The sequence below is a fragment of the Rhopalosiphum padi genome, chromosome 2 (assembly GCF_020882245.1).
Source record: "Rhopalosiphum padi isolate XX-2018 chromosome 2, ASM2088224v1, whole genome shotgun sequence".
In the NCBI taxonomy this organism is placed as follows: Eukaryota; Metazoa; Arthropoda; class Insecta; order Hemiptera; family Aphididae; genus Rhopalosiphum; species Rhopalosiphum padi.
The window spans coordinates 19,081,850-19,100,879 of NC_083598.1; the positions used below are offsets into that span (position 1 = coordinate 19,081,850).

Consider the following 19,030-nt stretch of genomic DNA (forward strand, 5'->3'; position numbering starts at 1 on the left):
TTTTACCGGACTTTTGTTCGTATAGATTCCCTCCGATCATTGCGTCTCCGTCGTCCTGTATCTGGTGTTTTCGGCCGAAGGGGTGGTAACTAAGACCCAAGCGGCAAGCAACACACACACATCGCAAAACCCGCCTGGCGCTTTTTCACTTCGCAACAAATCTTCGTCAGCGAGAACGAATTGCGGTATATGCACACCCGGATCTAGCTAAACGACTAGCCTGACCAGGTCCCCAAACAAATTCCTCACTTCTGCTCCCTTGATCGAAATTGAGTCCTTTACAGTCACCTCTGCGTCGCCATTAGGTCTGTTATCGAAAATGATGTTAGCAGTTCAGCAGTTATTCGACAGTCGACTCGACCGGCAGCGCTAGTTTCCTGCAAATCGTGATCACATCTCAGATGACATCGTCAACGTGAGCTTATAAGTTCTTTAATTATTGCTTGTTTAAAAAATACGTCGATGTCGATGATTCCTGCCATATTATTCTATTGTGTGATTATAGTGAGTGTGTTGTGTGTATAGAGTCATAAAGATAGTTTAATATATAATTTTAATAATATAAATATATTTGTTCGTGACATACGTGTATAATATTATTATGTAGGTAAATATAAACCAATGTAATAACATTAATATAACACATTTTATTGGTATATTTTTTGAATGAATATTTTATAATCCACGAGGTACAAAGATTAGTACAAAATATATTTATCCGCCAGTGGCGGATTTACGCATAGGCAACCTAGGCACGCAGGGAAATTAAGGGTATACGAGATTTTTTTTTAAATTTACCTCCATTAAATTAGCATGTAAACTCAAAAATGTGAAAATGGAAAAATATGCAATTGCATAGAAATCCGTGCTCTAGTTCTACTAGAGAGCTATCTATAAGATATAAATATTATATATATTATATTGTGTTACGTGTATTTCATCTTAATGGGGTTAGCCATCTTTTCTCCCTGTATCTTCGATAGACGGGAATAATGCCGAGGTCAATCTTACAGCATCTGAACACCATTATCGGTACTCATATATGTTTAAGAACAATATCACTATTTTCGTGGAATCCAATAAGCTGTAAATAATAATATAAAGATACTATTTATACCTCAGACCTCTCCACCCCCCACCACCACTGTTATAGATTAAGGTGATTGACATCGCTATCCCGGATGTTCGCCGAAGAGCACAATACCAATTTTATTGTTCGTTCGCTTACAGCTTAATCTGGTTTATGAAACTGCATTGACTTTCAGGAATTATATTCGTCGCATGTAGATCGTTATGAATAGGTATTACACGGGTGGCTGCAATCATTTATTCAATGTTCGATGATTTTTCCTACGTTCATAGGTACTTTAATAACGGTCATTTATAGCGGTTAAAACACGTCCACGAAAAGTAAATTAAACGGCATTAAAAAGTGGTTTTTAAAATAAAACACAAATTTTATGAGAAAAATATCGGTTTGTTTGATGACTTATAGTTTTTACAAGTGTGCATTGTGCACATATACAGTCCTCTGTATATACTAGTATATTACAGAGTATATTTATTAATTCATTATTTAATAATATTTAAACTGAACATAACATTTATTGTTTTTCTCAAACAGAATTGATATAAAATACACATGTAACAGTGTTCTAATAATTTAAAATCTGAAATTATTTATTATGTTATTCACACTATACACAAATACACAATTCACATAAATAAAAAAAAACATATATTATCCTTTATGATTTTATTCTTATGACATCTTCGTACAAAAATAAATTGTGAAAAAAAAAATTAAATTGACTTTATTTTACTTTCAAACATCCGAGTATTAAGTATAATTATTAATTAAAAGTATTCACATTTCACACAAGTGTATGTATATATATATATATAATATAACTAATAAGTATTCACTGACTGTGTATAAAAACTACGTTAAACATTAAAATTCATATTTTATCAATTTACAAATAACATATTAAAGGTGCGGTTAACTTTTAGTAATTCTATAACAAAAACTAGTAGACAAAATAATATTTAGGAATTTGTTAATACTTTAAAGTGTTCAGCAGATTGAGAAGCATGTGTTATTGGAGCTGAATTCTGCATATCAGATCGATCTAAAATAGCATCCAATTCTTCATCAGATAAAACTATAGAAACAAAATAATATTAACAAAAAAATTACACAACTAAACACATAAGACTTATATTTAAAATACTTACTAAATCCATTTGGTTGCATTGTTTTAGTGTACTCTGATGATTTCAATAAATTCATAAGTTCTTCAATACTTGACAAGGTAAGTGTGGTAGTTCTACTAAATGAACCTAAAATTGGCAAAACTTTTATATAAGTATATGATAAAGATTTTCATTCAGTTATAAAATACATTTTACTAAGAATATTTTGTTAAATAGCAATAACATTCCACTAAAACAAACAAGTTTTTATTTTCGTCTGTTAAATAAGAACATCATAAATTTAAATTAATTAATAATAAATTAGAATTTTGAGTATATACTGAAAATTACTACTTTTGTAAAATTAAAAATTAAAATTAATGTTAATTAACAAAATATTGAAACTGGAAAATATAGATTTATTTTACACTTAAAAACGCTTTAATTATTATTAAATATTAATACTAGTTCTGAAAACAAAAAAAATATATTATTATTTATAGCCAACTTTGATTTGACAAATTGTTATTTAAACATTAAATAAAATAATTGTTAGAATCATATAAAATTAAACAAATAATACAATATTATTTTACCACTGCCAATGATCATTTTTTCTAGTTTTCTTTTTGCTGTTGCAAAATTCAATATTCTTTCATCAATAGTATTCTTAGAACAAAAACGATATACAACAACAGGTTTATTTTGGCCCATTCTATGACATCTATCTTGAGCTTGTAAGTCAACTTGTGGATTCTGAAATATTAATACTTATATAATTATAAATTAACTTTAGTTTTTTTTCTTCTGTGATTTTTAAGTTCCATATCCAACACTTATACTTTTATTTTAACTGGTCAACAAAAAAATCCATATATACAAAACACATGCTACATGCTGTAGCACAACCAGTTGGCTATTAGGTAACCTGATCTTTAGGTTTGTGGCTGGGGGATATATATTGTTTTATCATAGTTAAATAACATTGATGAATGATTATACATTTTTTTTCCATAAAAAATAATTATTAAAAATTAATAGAATTTGGAAAGTACTTGACAACATACTACAACCAATTTTTACTCTGTCCTGCAAAAGAACACATCACAAACTGACCAAAATCAGTTTTTTAGGCATTCCAAAACGATACTCTGCATAGAGGAACCGGTTTTAGATAGTAGTGACACGGGGGGATATGCAGGATAGGCGTGTTGTCTTGCTGGACAGAGTTTATTCAACCTTATTAAAAAATAAATCGAAAGCTTGTAGGTCTAATTTTGACTATTAGAAGCAATGTTTGACGGCTAAAGCAAGGTTTTTTGAACTTCAAAAAAAAAAAACATATCTCATACATTAATACTAATATAATATTATGTTTTGATTTGTAAGAATTTAAAATATAATATATCTAATGCTTGAAAGGATTTACGATTTAAAAAGATTGATTTCTGCTGACTTATTATATTTGGCACATGTTTAGAACGTAATGTTTTACATGATGTTTGTCTAGCTGGTATAAGTTACTGAAAATGGGTGTTTAAGGAACCAATATGAAGCCGGCTGCGCTTAACAGACACTAAATGGTCTGCCATTCGGTCATGATCTTAACGTGTGTCGAGTATAAAATCTAACTAAAAATCTAATTTAAAAACTTTTAAAAATGACTTAAATTGATAACATAACAAGAAATCAATACTCGACAATTGAAAGTTTATTGTATGCGCTAAAATTTTTATACAAGGCTACAAATAACGTATGCAGTGCTTTATTTTCTACAGTAGAGAGCATTATTTTTATTTTCATGTGTACTATATCGTTAGAACTTATAAGATCTTTAACAGAATAACATAAATTTAAAAACTGAAATATGAAGGAATGTGGTCAGACTGAACTAAACCTATTTCAATCACTGTCCTTTGTTACTTTTCTATAAGTATTAATTTTTTCAAAAAACCCTTACCCAGTCACTGTCAAATAAAATAACAGTATCCGCTGATGTTAAATTTAAACCAAGTCCACCTGCACGTGTTGATATCATCATCAAAAAACAATTTGGATCACTGTTAAATGTTGTCATTGCATCAACTCTTGTTTGAATTTTCATAGTTCCATCCAATCTAGTAAATGAAAATTTACGAAACATCAAAAATTCTTCAATTACATCCATTAATTGTGTCATTGTAGAAAATAGCAACACCTAAAATTTTAAAACGTACTGTTAACAGTAAATATATATTTTTCTTTAAGTATTAAGTCTTTAATCATTTAGCTATAATATTATTCTAAATACACTTCATTGTGTATCTTTAAGATGAACAGCTATATTCCTATATATACATGTGGCTGTATGGCCTCTTACGAATGATATGATGCGGCAGCCGGCAGTCTAAAAATTATCAATACCTAATTATTTTTAAACAGACACTGGCGGCTGCATGGTAGTCAACGTGTTAATATCCTTTATTTAAAATTTTATAAATGAGTATTCAAAATTATCAATGCATTATTTAATATTAATAAAACATTATTAAGGTATACTTTAATTATATACAATACCTTATGACCAAGTATTCTCAATTTTGTTAACATAGCATCAAGTAACTGAAATTTACCACTGACTTTAACTATGTTCTCATTAACCAATAATTTGTTTTCACCAGGAATTAAAGGCATTTGAATAAGGTACGGATGATTAACAATTTTCTTCAATTGCATAAATGTGTTTTGCATACAAACTGAAATAGCTATACTTTTATCTTCTGGCCTAAAAAAAATTATAATAAAATTGCAATAAATTAATCATCTTACATGAATTTATAACTCATAATAATTAGTTGCTAGACACCAATATTTAATTTAATGTTACAGATAAGTTGTCTATACAGCAAAAACTGACATTACAAAATATATCTGTAAGTCATAGACTTACAACTTACTACAATTATTAAATTATCAAGAACAAATATGGCAAAGAAAGTTAAGAGGACGCTACATTCACGTGTATTTTCTTATAAAAGTAAAACAGTAAAAACTGTTTTGTGTGGGATAGAATCACAGTAATGATAATTAAGACTCCAAATTGATATACAATATAGTTGAGAACATTATCCGTGAAATAGTTTTTATAATTTTTTTTTTAATATCGCTGATATGAAAAAAGCTCTTACTGTTTAAAATGTTTGAACTTGAATAATGTTTTTTATAGTTCCAATATTGAAAAAATAAAAATGATCTTTCACAGCCTAAGTTCTCTTTTTTAGCAGATAGAAAATTTATCTTCTTAGTTATGACTGTAGCCTTCTCGTGTAAAACAGATTTTGCTATATTTTACATTTGTTAGATGGAGACAACACATACAGGTGTAGCGTCATTTTAATATATTTCACAATAACTTCAATTACACAATATATAATATAAGTACAGCAATAATATAGACCTTGAAAGTTTAAATAGCTTACATGGTATTGATAGGAATAGATCACGGATTTTTACTTTAAAATAAGTCAATACTAAAAATTGAATTTTCAACATTATTTAAAATATTTTTACACTTACTCTTTTTCAGGCACATCTACTCTAATAGCATTAATATCAGTGTATTTTACTATGCTTTCCACGCATCTTCTCTTACTTTTTACTTCTAGAATAAGATCAGAATCCTGAAAATTGATGATATATTTATATAATAATAATTATTAAAATTAGTATTATTAATATTAGTTTAATGTAAAAAGAAAATAATTATTGGTTTTAAAATGGGTTCTATTATCATTCTAGACTTTAGAATAAAAGTATGGAGTAATTTAAACAAATAGCTACAAATAAGAGAATTATTATAAAAAAGCTTAACTTTTGTAAACCTATATTGAGGCGCGAGACTGAGAAATGAAAATGTCAATGTTAGGAAAGTTCTTTTTAAAAAATAAGTTTTGTAGAATAGAAACTTGTTCCAAATTCTCGTTCTTTAATGTGCAAAGCAACATGTTTATTGTTTTATTATTATTATTATTAAAAAAATATTTAATAATGTAAGCTTAAAAATAATAAAAACTGTGTCAAATAGAAATGATAAATATATTAAAAAAGAAACAAATATATTCCACAAAAATTAAAATTTTTTTTGTTTCTCATATTTTTGTTTTTTAGGAAATAATTCAATGTTTCATTTCTTTTTCCATTAATAAGTTTATATTTGAACTTAGTTTACCCTAACACAGAAATATGTACATATATATTAAACCAGCACCACAATTACAAAAAATATTTTTGAAAAATAAATACATTTTTATTAGTTTTTATTTAAGCATCATTAATCACAAAAATAAAAATACCTTTTCTTTATTCAGTAATATTTCCATTTGCTTGTTCAATGTAGCTTCATATAATACCTTTTGTGTTTCTGTAAGTGGAGCATAAATAACTATTTCTTTCTTTGGTGGGAGCTTTAGATCAGTATCTTTTTTTTCTCTTCTCAAAATAAAGGGTTTTAATATCTATAATAAAATGCAATGGTTAATGTTTCATATTTTTTTTATTGAAGAATTAGTACTGGTCTAAACCATTTACTAATTAATGCCCACCCAGAAGATATTTCCCAGCTAAAAATTTTTTTTGTATTTTTTTTATTGTGTACCATCTATCATAGAAAAAAAAGTAGCAACAATGTTAAATTCTAGACTAATTATTTAATAGATAATAAGAAATAAATTACTTTTGGAATATGTATAATTGAAATGATAAAAATACTAAATAACTAATAAAAATAAAAAATAATTCATTATATTCTATCACAAAAATTTTTTTTTAATTTGCTGAAAAATTTAATATTTGTCATTTCTACACTATTAATATTTTATCTTTGTTCAGTGTTAAGTATGAATTTGATTACCTTTAAAATGATATCTAATAATTCATCCTTTTTGGCCATATTGATAATTTTGTCATTAGAATCAAAAAACTTATCAATAACAAACCAAGAGTTAAAATCTTCTAATTGATCAAAAATTTTGGGCATTAACCAATTCAATAGCGACCATAATTCTGACATATCATTTTGAATAGGTGTTCCTGTAAGTATGAGCTTATTGGTGCAATTAAATTCACGTAGGCACCTAAAAATATTAGTTATAGTCAATATTTTTTTTTTATAAATCAACCATTAAAGTATATTTGACTCACTTAGATATATGAGCATTAGCATTTTTCACTTTTTGTCCTTCATCAATTGTAATGAATTTCCAATTAACTTTTTTCAAAAATGTTATGTCGCGACGCACAACATCGTAAGTAGTTATTATAACTGGTTGACAATTTAAGTTAAGAACTTTTTTAGTTTTATTGAAATTTGGTCGCAATGCAATGCGTTCATTTTCTGTACCATGGTATAAAACAGTTGGAAGCTATAACAATGATAAAAGAGTATAAATATCTATCTTTAAAATAATAAATTTAATTAATTACCTTAGGTGAAAATTTTGAGAATTCTGACAGCCAGTTGGGAATAGTAGACAGTGGTGCAATGACAAGAAATGGTCCATTTATTCCCATTTCCAAAAGAAAACAGTAGAAAGCTATAGTTTGTATAGTTTTACCAAGTCCCATTTCATCAGCTAAAATGCCATTTAAACCATTTTCATACAAGGTCTAAAAAAAAGGTTTTAAGATAAAAATTTTTTTTGTATATATAGTTGTATAAATCTTATAAAATGTAAAGAGGATGTTGAACCATCATGTATTATCTGTCTTACTAACACTATAATATCAAAATATATGTTTAGCAGTTTAAATTTTGTGCATTTGGCTTGAATATTAGAGTGAAATGACCTATAATCAAACTTGAATGTAAGAACAATATTTGTATTCTCTCATCAGTTAAATTTTTAAATCAATTGTAAGCATTTGTAAATACTAATCATCTTGCTTATAAATTAAAATATTGCTAAAAACCAACAGGAGAATACAGACAATGTTCTTACCTTTAAGCTTAATAATAGGTCATTTCACCCTAATATTTAAGCTAAGCTCACAAAATAAAAACTGTAGAATGTATATTTTGGTATGGTAAAATGGAGAAACCAAATGCAAGTACAACATTTTCTTAAGAAAAAATGTTTCTAATTAATAATCTTAATAATAAATATGTATTATAAATTAACATTCATACTCTAATCCATAAGAGACCTTCAATTTGGTGGTCTTTAAGATTTCCGTTGAATAATTTTGGTTGTTGAAATAGGCTTAAATAATACTCTTCTTCGTTTACATCCTAAACATCAATACTGAATATAATATATGAAGTTAAGTTTAACCAATTTATAGATCAGGTGAAAACAATACTATAACTATAATTTTAACTGAAGAAGAATATTTAAAAGATAGCTATAAATAATTAATCATCTATAAAAATATACATTCAAACATAAACAATATATTTACTTCAACTGATTGGTTATTTGTAATTTTGGTCAATTCATCATTAGAATTTGGCACATTTTCTTTCATTTTTTTAGCTTTTTTTAGTTCTTTTCTAAAAACACATAATAAAATTAATTAATTATTTGAAACAACATAATACCTTGTAATTGTAAATATGTATACTAACAGTATTTAAATTGTATTAATATTCTAGTCATCAAAAATCTATTAAATAATAAATTATAATTAACTAAACTTTATATACTTACTTAATAATTTGAAGTTTACATTTTTTTAATCTGGATTCAAAAAGATTAGATAATTTAATACTACTTTTCAACAGTGTAAGTAAATTTTGAAATCTTTCTTTTCTTTTTTTTTCATCTAAATCATCAACCTAACAAAAAATTAAAAAAAATAATTTGTAATTGAAATGAATAAATATTAAATTTCTATATGAATAAAATCTAAATTATATTTGGTTCGAAAATTAGATTTAATTTCTATTCCAATTTCCTAGCAAGAAATTAAGATAAAATTATTTACCAAAGCTTCTTCATCTTTTCTTGCATGATCTTCATTTAGACGCTGCTCTTCCAATAATAATTCCTTTGGAAAAAACCCAATGTCTAAAACAGTATTATAAATTTAATATTTTATGAATCAAGTTAAATATTATTTTATTTTTTTATTACAAACTATTAAAATATAGAAAAACAAAGTAAATTTATATTGAAAATCGACAAACAGTTGTGTTGTACAGAATTTTTATCGAATTAATTTAAATTATTGTTTTTAAATTTATATAAAATGTGAAAATGCAAACATTATGATAGTTTGAAATAATATTTGATAAATTTAATAAAAGCATTTTTATTAAATATTCAGATCAGATACATTCAAAAAATACTTTTAGTTTTAATTTAATTTAGAAACTTCTTACTTGATATATCAATATCTTCATTGATATTATTATGATTTTCATGTTCACTTATATCATATTTTGTTTTGTATAACTCATCTTCTTCTTTAACTAAATAAAACAATAACAATTACTTTTAAACTGAAATTGTAATAAAATATAATACTTAGAATGCAGATTCTATAGTAGTTGAACATATTTTATTATTCCTTTTATTGTTATTTACATACAATGAAAATTGTTCTTTAAAACAAAATATTATATGATTAAGTATTTAAAATTATAAAAAAAAAATCAAATAAGAAAGCTATTATTTTTTTGAGTTTACAATATTAAATAATTATACTTTTGTTCTAGGACTAATTGAATAATTGCACCGTCACATAATATTGCCAATAATTATGTTATATTGCATTAATAAATATATAGTAAAAATATTCTTAACCAAACATAACTATAACCTGTAAATTCAACAAATAACTATTCCAAAATCCCCAGATGGCTCATAGATTTAATAGATAAAGCAGAAATTGTACCAATGATAATTTTAAATGATAAAGATAGGAATTGATCGAATTAAGAGTTAGGACAATACATACTACATAGATTAATTTTTAGTAAAATTTAGTCTTTAAAAATTGTTCACTGATCAACAAACTAACGGTTTTTAATTCTCCTCACTATCTTATATTTTTATTTATATCAATCAATAGAGGTTAAATATTTTAAATATTGAAGCTGTCAAGTGATACAGACACACAGTGACAAAATTTATGGTGTCACACGCATTGTGTTAAGATACTAATAATTTATTGGGTTAATTTATAAGTTAAAAATATCAAAAATTGAAAATAATGTAATATCTAATTATGGCAATTTAAAAACTATCTAAATAATTAGTTATAACTAAACATTTTTTTATTTCTAATTTTCTTCAATCTTACCAATATCTACACTGTCTTGACCATTTAATTTCAATTGTTCGCTCATTTTTCTTTCTTGGTTTATGTCATTTTCCATTATTATATAATCGATTTAATTTCAATTACCACATTTTCCGTATGAACTGTAATAAATTATATATAATATTAGTGATTAAATAGCTAATACGATATACAAATACGGGCAATGTTGAATATCCAAAATTCTCCATCACTCAACTTTATTAAGACTACATTAGTTAGGGAAATTTTTCAAAAAATAAAGCATACATTTCACATTTATTGATAACTTATATTGTAAATACTTACATTTATAAACATGAATTGTAATTTCGAATTTCGAAAAAATATAATTTTTAATTAGCTACTGAAAAACCATTAAGCAACTTTAAGTTATAACTACTATCATAGAACTTTGGTACCATCGAATATTTGAATAAATACGAATCATGAGATCGCGAGTACGAAATAAGGGGTGATTCGGTGATTGCCGATGGGAGAACAACGAAAACAGCAACTAAATCAAACAAGAATTGGTTATCTCGAATTTGGAGGGAAAATGATGCGGTCCAGTATCACATGTAAATAATTTACCTTGTCATACATATAACCATAGAACAGTGACCAAAAATATTATGTTTACCCATAGACATATGTATATATATATCCATGTGTTTACCACAGTCGTATTAACAGCGGTAACCTAATTATGTTACCATCACAGAATAAATTAAATGTATTGAATATTACCACAGAACAATATTACTATAATATTATTAATTATAACATAAACATAACAGCAAAAAAAAAAAAATTAAATTTAAGATTAAACTACTATATAGTCTACTATAGACAATTTCTGGTTTCTAATAGTCTGATCTTTATACTTCTTTTAATTATTTTAACACTTTATACACGATTGAGGACACAAAGATACGCAACTGTATTGTTTTCTATTGTTACTATTGTAAGTCGATTTTTAGTTTATCGATGGTGAAGAATGAAGAATTTATGAAAAGCGAATATATTTGTTTATTAAGGTACCAATTACATATTATCATATTTTTGCATTATTTATTTAAAATATCAATATTATTTACTAAAAACATAACATTACCTATTGAAAATACCGACAAAAAGAAATTGAATTATTCAACATCAACACGCATGATTGCGACCGGTTCGTTGCTCTTGGCACAGAAAACAGTATTTTTGTCAATAATAAATAATTAATAACTATATCGACAGCTGCTCGCTACAAACTCCAAACCAGGGGCAACAAAACACTACCAATAATACACCAAAAAACATTTTATCTGCACCTACATTTAGTAAAGGCGTTCTTAACTACGTTGGGCTACGAGTGCTACACTGATACGAGACAATTTCAAAGATATTATCATCGACCCGGGCAGTTCCTTTTGTAATTCGACTTAAATTTATTTCAAAATCTAAATAGAGACAGCCTTGAAAACTATAAAAAATTATTATTCTTCTAAAATTGATCAAAAACACATAGGTAATAATGTAATATCATACTACCTATCGTATACATTGTTAAATTGAGTATTCGTTTGACTTTAGAAATAGCTAGTATTTGAATAATAGTTGATAATTTAAATTTGTATGTAAATGTGTACATAATTCTCGTGAGGATTTACCTATGGTGATATCTCCTGAAATAATGGAGATATCATAATTCGGGTTTTTTAATAAGATTCACAGGGACAAGAAATACAAAAATTTCATTTTTAAATTTATTTTAATGTTTAAGTATAAAAGTTAAAAAATATATTTTTTATTTAATTATTTACAAAAAAATTGAAGATTGCTATTTTGTAGAGTTCATTTTTATGAAAATATTGACGAAAATAAAACGGTATACAATAATATAATATTATTACATCAAACATGTGGCCTGTGTCCTGTGTGCTCGTACGGCCGGCGAACGCTCTCAGTGTGGTAGTTTTTCTTGAAACTAGAAAAAATGTTAAAAATCAGGAAATTAATGAAATTAAAATGATGAAATGTCAATATTTTCAGAAAAATAAACTCTACAATCTATCTCCAATTTTTTTTAAAATAATTAAGTAAAAAATATATTTTTTTAATTTTTTTACCAAAACATTAAAATAAATTAAAACATGAAATATTTGTAGTTCTTGTCCCTATGAATCTTATTAAAAAACCAGAATTATGATATCTCCATGATTTCAGGAAATCCTCACGGAACACTCTGTGTATATAGTGTAGATAAAGTACCTAAGTAAGCTGAGACAATAATTTACAACATTCTACAACTTAATCATAATATGAATTCCTATATCCTATATAACTAATAAAACAATTAAAAATGCTTAGTTGTCTATAAGTTTTAAATCTATAATAAATAATAATGAATCCCAATAAAAGGTAGGTTAATCGGAGAATTAATTCGAAGGTGTTTAACGTCGAAGACTGTCGTGGATCTTGTTGGCTTAATGTGTGTATTTAAAATATACCTAATCATATTGTTTGCGTTAGTCTTTCTTGTAGGTTTTTTATGTTTGTGAATTCACGTTGTACTTGTCAATTGTCTGATACCTGCTGGCTATTAACATATATGAGAACACAGTATTAGGTTTTATACTAATCGTGTGTATGAGTGTATACGTTGCGAATAAAGCAGCGTTCGTCGACAATGCATATCACAACTACAAATTTACTAAAATAATATGAAACGTAATATTATCATAGAACCGTTGTGGTAATTAGTGTTTATTGATTTAACTTTAAAGTTTAATAAATAAAAATAGCTATAAGCCTATAAACTAATAAAATTAAATATAATTAAAATTAAAACATATTAAATATTGTACATTTCATGAAATAGATACTTTAATAGTCTTAATTTAAACTCTAGAAAATTACTTAGTTCAATGACTTGTTATATTTGTTCATACGAGAAAAAAAGAGAAATCTTCGGATGTTTTATGGTTCAACTATAAATAAGCAGATTATACCCGATCTTGCGATAATGACTATGATGAATTTTCTCGATTAAGGAATTATTATTAGGTACTCAACATTTACTAAAGGTATTTAATATAAATTACTGCGTATGTCTCACACTACATCTTAATATCTTATACATAATATTATACTCTAAACTCCGCGTAGAATGAATTATTACAATTAAATGCAATGTACAGTCGAGTCGCGATAACTCAAAGTTGAAAGGAGATGAAACTTCACTTCGAGATATGTACTATTCGAGATATCTAACTCGAATTTATATATGTATATAATTTTTATTTCTAGGGAAATAAAAAAAAGTTTCAAGTTATGAAGTTTTTCGAGCTATTGAAGTTCAAATTATAGCAACTCGACTGTATTAGTATTAAATTTTATATGCAATAAGATATTGTCATAAACTCATAAATAATGTAACTTATATTTAACCAGAGGAAGTATAAGTAATATTATATTTTTTTCAGTTTTTTAAAATTAATTTTAATATTATTTATATTGCGTAAATAACTGTTTATTTAAAGAAAGTATTGTAAATTTGTTGTATCCTTTTTTCAATTTACCTACAATATAATAATAATAATAAATTATACGCTTTTAAATTTAAATATTCAATGTAGGACGTAAGCTAAATTTCCTATATTATGTACAAAAATATTTAAAAACGGAATTTTATATGCTTTTTTGTCTTATTTTTAAAGGGTTTTTCTAATTATTTGTGGATATTTTTTTCTTGAAAGTAGAACCTACCAATATTTTTAATTCTAAAATTTGAATCATAGAAACCCTTTATAATCATACATTTTTTCATACTCCATAAAAGAGAACGTATCTTCATTGAACATTTTCAATTTACGTCTGCAGTAATACGCAAATGCAGATACAATAAGTACCTATGTATTTTATATTTTAAACTCACGAATAATAAAGAATAAACCAAAACAATAGCGATTACAAATTACAATAATTGAATAATATCTAGTTGTGAGGTTTTGGAATAATAATAAAAATAATAAATTCGATTGTATTTTATGAATACAAAAGATGTTAACGAGAAACGTGTCTGCACGATTCCACGAGTTAAAATCGAATTTGCTAACAATATTATTGAACCACTCAACGCAAATAACTTGTAATTTTAAACCGTTTTGTGGTCAACTACGTTAAGCTCACAACACGCTCATAAAACATTATCTTTTTTGAGTCATATCATTACTTATCACGTATAATAACTATTACGTACTTAGGTACTATATAACTATTATAATTATTAATTTTCAGGGAACAGTATCGACCTGTATGCTGACGGCCTGCCGCTCATCGTCGTACATATGTACGCAAAATTTAATTTTCATATCGATATTATGGCGTACACTTTATCTAAAAGTCGATATAATTATGCGATTTATGCTCGATGAGATAATAATATGTGGATACGATCGTTGGCGCCGTGTTAACTATATATAATATTCGATGATGTGTAAGATGCGCGTTTTCGTTTTTATTCGAAAAATAAAAAGCAGGAAAAAACAAAAAGGGGCACAAAAACGAACAAACGCGAACAAATAATCCGGATATAAGACTTGTCGGCGGACGAAAGGAACCTCGGTGAAGGGGAGCGATAAAAAGTGTAAAAATGTTCAAACGGGCGCACGCGCGCAAAACTGGTCCATGGCCAAAGAGGCTGTGTGCCATTTCACCGCGAACTTATCGGGTACTGAATTTACTGCCGCCGTCTAACATACGCACACAAATTATACATTTGTATATTATACATATATTTTATACTACACAACAACCGGTCGCCTCCGTTGCAGCAGCGGTAATACTCTCGCAGTCATGAACTCTTCGCCGCCGTCGTGTATGTACCTGGATATACCTGATATACACTTACCATAGTTACCATATGTACAATATAATATACGCCTCGGGACACTAACGGACCGCACGACGTTTACAAGCACACCGAGATCGTCTCGGGGATGGTGGGAGGTGATGAGGGCGACACCTCTTGGTATGATGGTGGGGGTGGCACTCCCCTGCAGAAGCATAAACAAATATGTATAATAATAAATAATAATACATCTTTTCAGTTTGTACGGTAGTAGGTATTGTTATACGCGAATAGCAAATACCTGAAATACCCTGCATAATACGCATATATATAATGTAATAATATGATATATAATATTATGTAGATTCACATATACTATATACAGAATGATTCATCAACATATTAGCCCCCATTGTAAATCATAATTTAATAATGAATTTATTTAAATTCTGATTTTTGGAATTTTTAATTCTATGCTTAAAGACTGCATATTTTTAAATTCTTGAGATTTGTTGTAGGTACTACTTCAAGAGGGTCCTGTGGTGATAAAAACTTTTGTTTTTTAAATTAGAACTCCCTATCCATTATTTTAATGTGAAGTATGTAAATTACTAAACATTTTGATTTACCCAATTAAAAATTCGAACTAGTAGTTTCTTATTAGTTAATAAAATATTTATATTAAGGAAAATAGTCATCAAAAATGGTTTTACGAAAATAAAAAATAGATAGAATATATTGGATCTGTTAGATTGTGAATCATCTTGTAGGTATATACGTACAACGTACATCACAACCGTGTTTTGGGTTTCGAAATGCGATCATCCTGGATGACTTGTTTTGTTGATGATGATATTGACAAAGACGATGATACAGTTCAATTATCTTTGTTTTATTGTTATTAATGTTGTTGTCTGCGTGTCCGGTAAGTGTTCGTCCTACATACCGAGTAATATTAATAATATTTTTGTTTGTATAATTATCCATTTATACTTTTCACAGTTGCACGTGTACGTATCTACTCTATTTTATGCACTTCGTTAGGGTTTCAAATGTTTCAATGCGCATAATATATGCCATATGTGATATGCGGTATTTACTGCAATTTGTAATGCAACATAAAAACATTAGAAACTTTAGAAATAGGTACAACTATACTTACCATGTTATTTTTTTGTGGTGACCTGGACCATGCAGTCGTACACATTTAACCACGAGGTGTAATATATAAATAATGTATACCTAATATTATAGATATATAGGTAATATTGCAATAAACTGATAGTTTTGCATTATTAATTAGTATGTAGGTACAAATTATAAAAACTATAAATCGAATTACAATTATTATACGTTTTTGAGTGTAGGTACGCTAAAATATATTAATTTATATCCGTATTATTAACTTTTTATTAGTTATTCTACTAGTTTAATCTACGTATGTAGATTTCAAACTTCAACATTTACAGTTTGTTTGCTTAAGTGTATTTTTATAAAGTTGCATCCGTCAGCATTTTTTGTATTATCATTTATTTTTATCTTTGAACTATACTCATATATAATTTATGTGGCTAATGTTACTTTATTAGTAAATAAGTAACAATGATCTTGCCTATGTGGCCATGTATACGGTTATACGAATACGAATGTTAAGAACAAAACGCAAACATCGATATTTATACTCAAGTTGAAGTTCTTATCTATTAGTTACTACGGTATAATATTACATAAATTCTATTCTTCGTATAGTTCTCCTGGAAGATGTGTGTAAAGAAGAATATCACAAATTACAAAACATCATTAAAACAATGGTCGTGATAGTCGTATAGGCATAATACCTATTATACTTATACCTACTACTAAATCCTACACTAAAAATTTTTAGAGACAATCGTGACATATAATATTATTATTGTTATATTGTGTTTTTTGATACATCCGTTTTAATTTTTTCTTCTGGTCTCCATTGTTATATTTAAATATTAAAATCGCAAGTAGGTACAATAGAATCTTATGTTACATCTTAAATATTAATTTATATCTCCGTTAAACGTCAGTATTTTTTTAGTACGTACAAATATTGTAAGTACTTATTAGTGATGTGTATTATATAGCTACAGCGTTTTCCAAGTATCTATAAAATATTGCATGTGATTGTTGGAAGGGGGAGGGGGGTAACAAAATCAAAAAATGTAAGTGAGTGAAACGTCGTTTCTCGTATATTATCTGCTTTACGATTTACCACATCCACTAGATATCATAACCATTATATATAATATTATTGTTATTTGTTACCCATTCGAATAATTCAAAATCGCACATTAATATAATGACGTAAAGAGCGCGTCGAAGCGTTGCATGTTTTGTAGTCGGATATTAATTGCTCGTTAAAATTTTGCGAACCCGTGCCGTCAAAAGCGTCGCCGTGAGAATAATAATAAAAAAAACTGGTTTCGTTATCCAAAGGATAATTTTTATAAACGGCTCTTCGATATACGACTGCAATGCTCTTCTCGCGAACCGGTTGTCGGATGGAAGACCTATACGTCGTCTACGTCTATATCTTCGTCGTAATAGGTTAGGTATACTTGAACTGCACGGGCACGGCCGAGTGCCAGAGTTAGACAGTTGGCGGGCGTTTGCCTGCCGGTCATTTTTCCCTTAATCATCGAATGCAATTATTATTATTATTATTATTATTATTATTATTATTATTATTATTGGTAATAATAATCACCGCAGTCCGTTTGGACTATGAATACACATATGTATACATATCATTATAATCTATATACGTGATGACGGAGAAAGAATAAGAGAGGAAAAAATAGCTAATAAGGATGGTTTGCATATTTTGCGTTCTCAGCAGTCAAGCGCACACACACAGTCAGCTATTGACCAGCCGGTCGATTCTATTCATAATGTGCAGATATTATAGTTTATATTATATATGCGTTCCTAGTTCCCACTACGAGTCTATAAAATTAAAATATTATTATTATTATGATCAAATTGCTGGCTAGTTTTCCCTGCGCGACTACTACGTGTCGTTCGTATATATTATTTATTTTGATTCGACGACATAATCTCTTATTATAATATAGATACCTGTATTAAGTTTGTGTGGCGCGTTTACATTCTTTATGCGGTCAAGGACTCGTCGTGTCAAACGATAGTAGATAAATGCGCGCGCGTGTAATTCGGATGCGAAATCTCTGCGACGTAACCCTTTAATTCTTTAACCAACATATTATTATGTACTTAACATAGTATAATATTATGACCTGGCACGTTTATGGGTACAACATGGGTTTGAGTGCGTCGTTGTGTCAAACGACCGTACTCTCAGAACACGACGAGTACTAGCTTTCTTTGCCTTTACGTGGTTAGTTTAGATTTATACCTTGTATTACCTACCTATAAGTTTTACCTGGTGGCTACCAACCTGACTTACATTTGTGACGTATGTTTTCGAAAACTTTCTTGTATGCGTAGTTATTAACTTCTATGATGTTCACGAGTTTATATTATTATATTATATATATATATAAATACTTTGTATAATAATTATTATACTTCCACTAGATTGGTTTTTTTTTACCTAACCTTTTACAAAGTATGATCTATCCATGATTTTTATAATCGTACAACAAATCGATGTTTTGTATTTCTGTAACATATATTGATTATTATAATGCAGCATGAACATAATAT

At 27.3% G+C, this 19,030-nt stretch overlaps 1 protein-coding gene across 1 annotated transcript; it reads right to left on the minus strand.

Annotated features, from left to right (window-relative positions):
• Window positions 1-1,653: 1,653 nt before the first annotated feature.
• LOC132922126 (lymphoid-specific helicase-like) lies at window positions 1,654-11,003 on the minus strand. Its single transcript, XM_060985474.1, has 17 exons — window positions 10,783-11,003; window positions 10,477-10,598; window positions 9,554-9,643; window positions 9,157-9,239; window positions 8,880-9,007; window positions 8,632-8,722; window positions 8,360-8,461; window positions 7,657-7,839; window positions 7,375-7,595; window positions 7,085-7,307; window positions 6,528-6,689; window positions 5,752-5,855; window positions 4,753-4,960; window positions 4,157-4,393; window positions 2,793-2,952; window positions 2,239-2,343; window positions 1,654-2,165 (listed from the first exon to the last, which is right to left on the minus strand). Exons 2-17 carry the CDS (start codon window positions 10,550-10,552, stop codon window positions 2,050-2,052), a joined length of 2,289 nt encoding a protein of 762 aa, XP_060841457.1. The 5' UTR covers window positions 10,553-10,598; window positions 10,783-11,003; the 3' UTR covers window positions 1,654-2,049.
• Window positions 11,004-19,030: the final 8,027 nt, after the last annotated feature.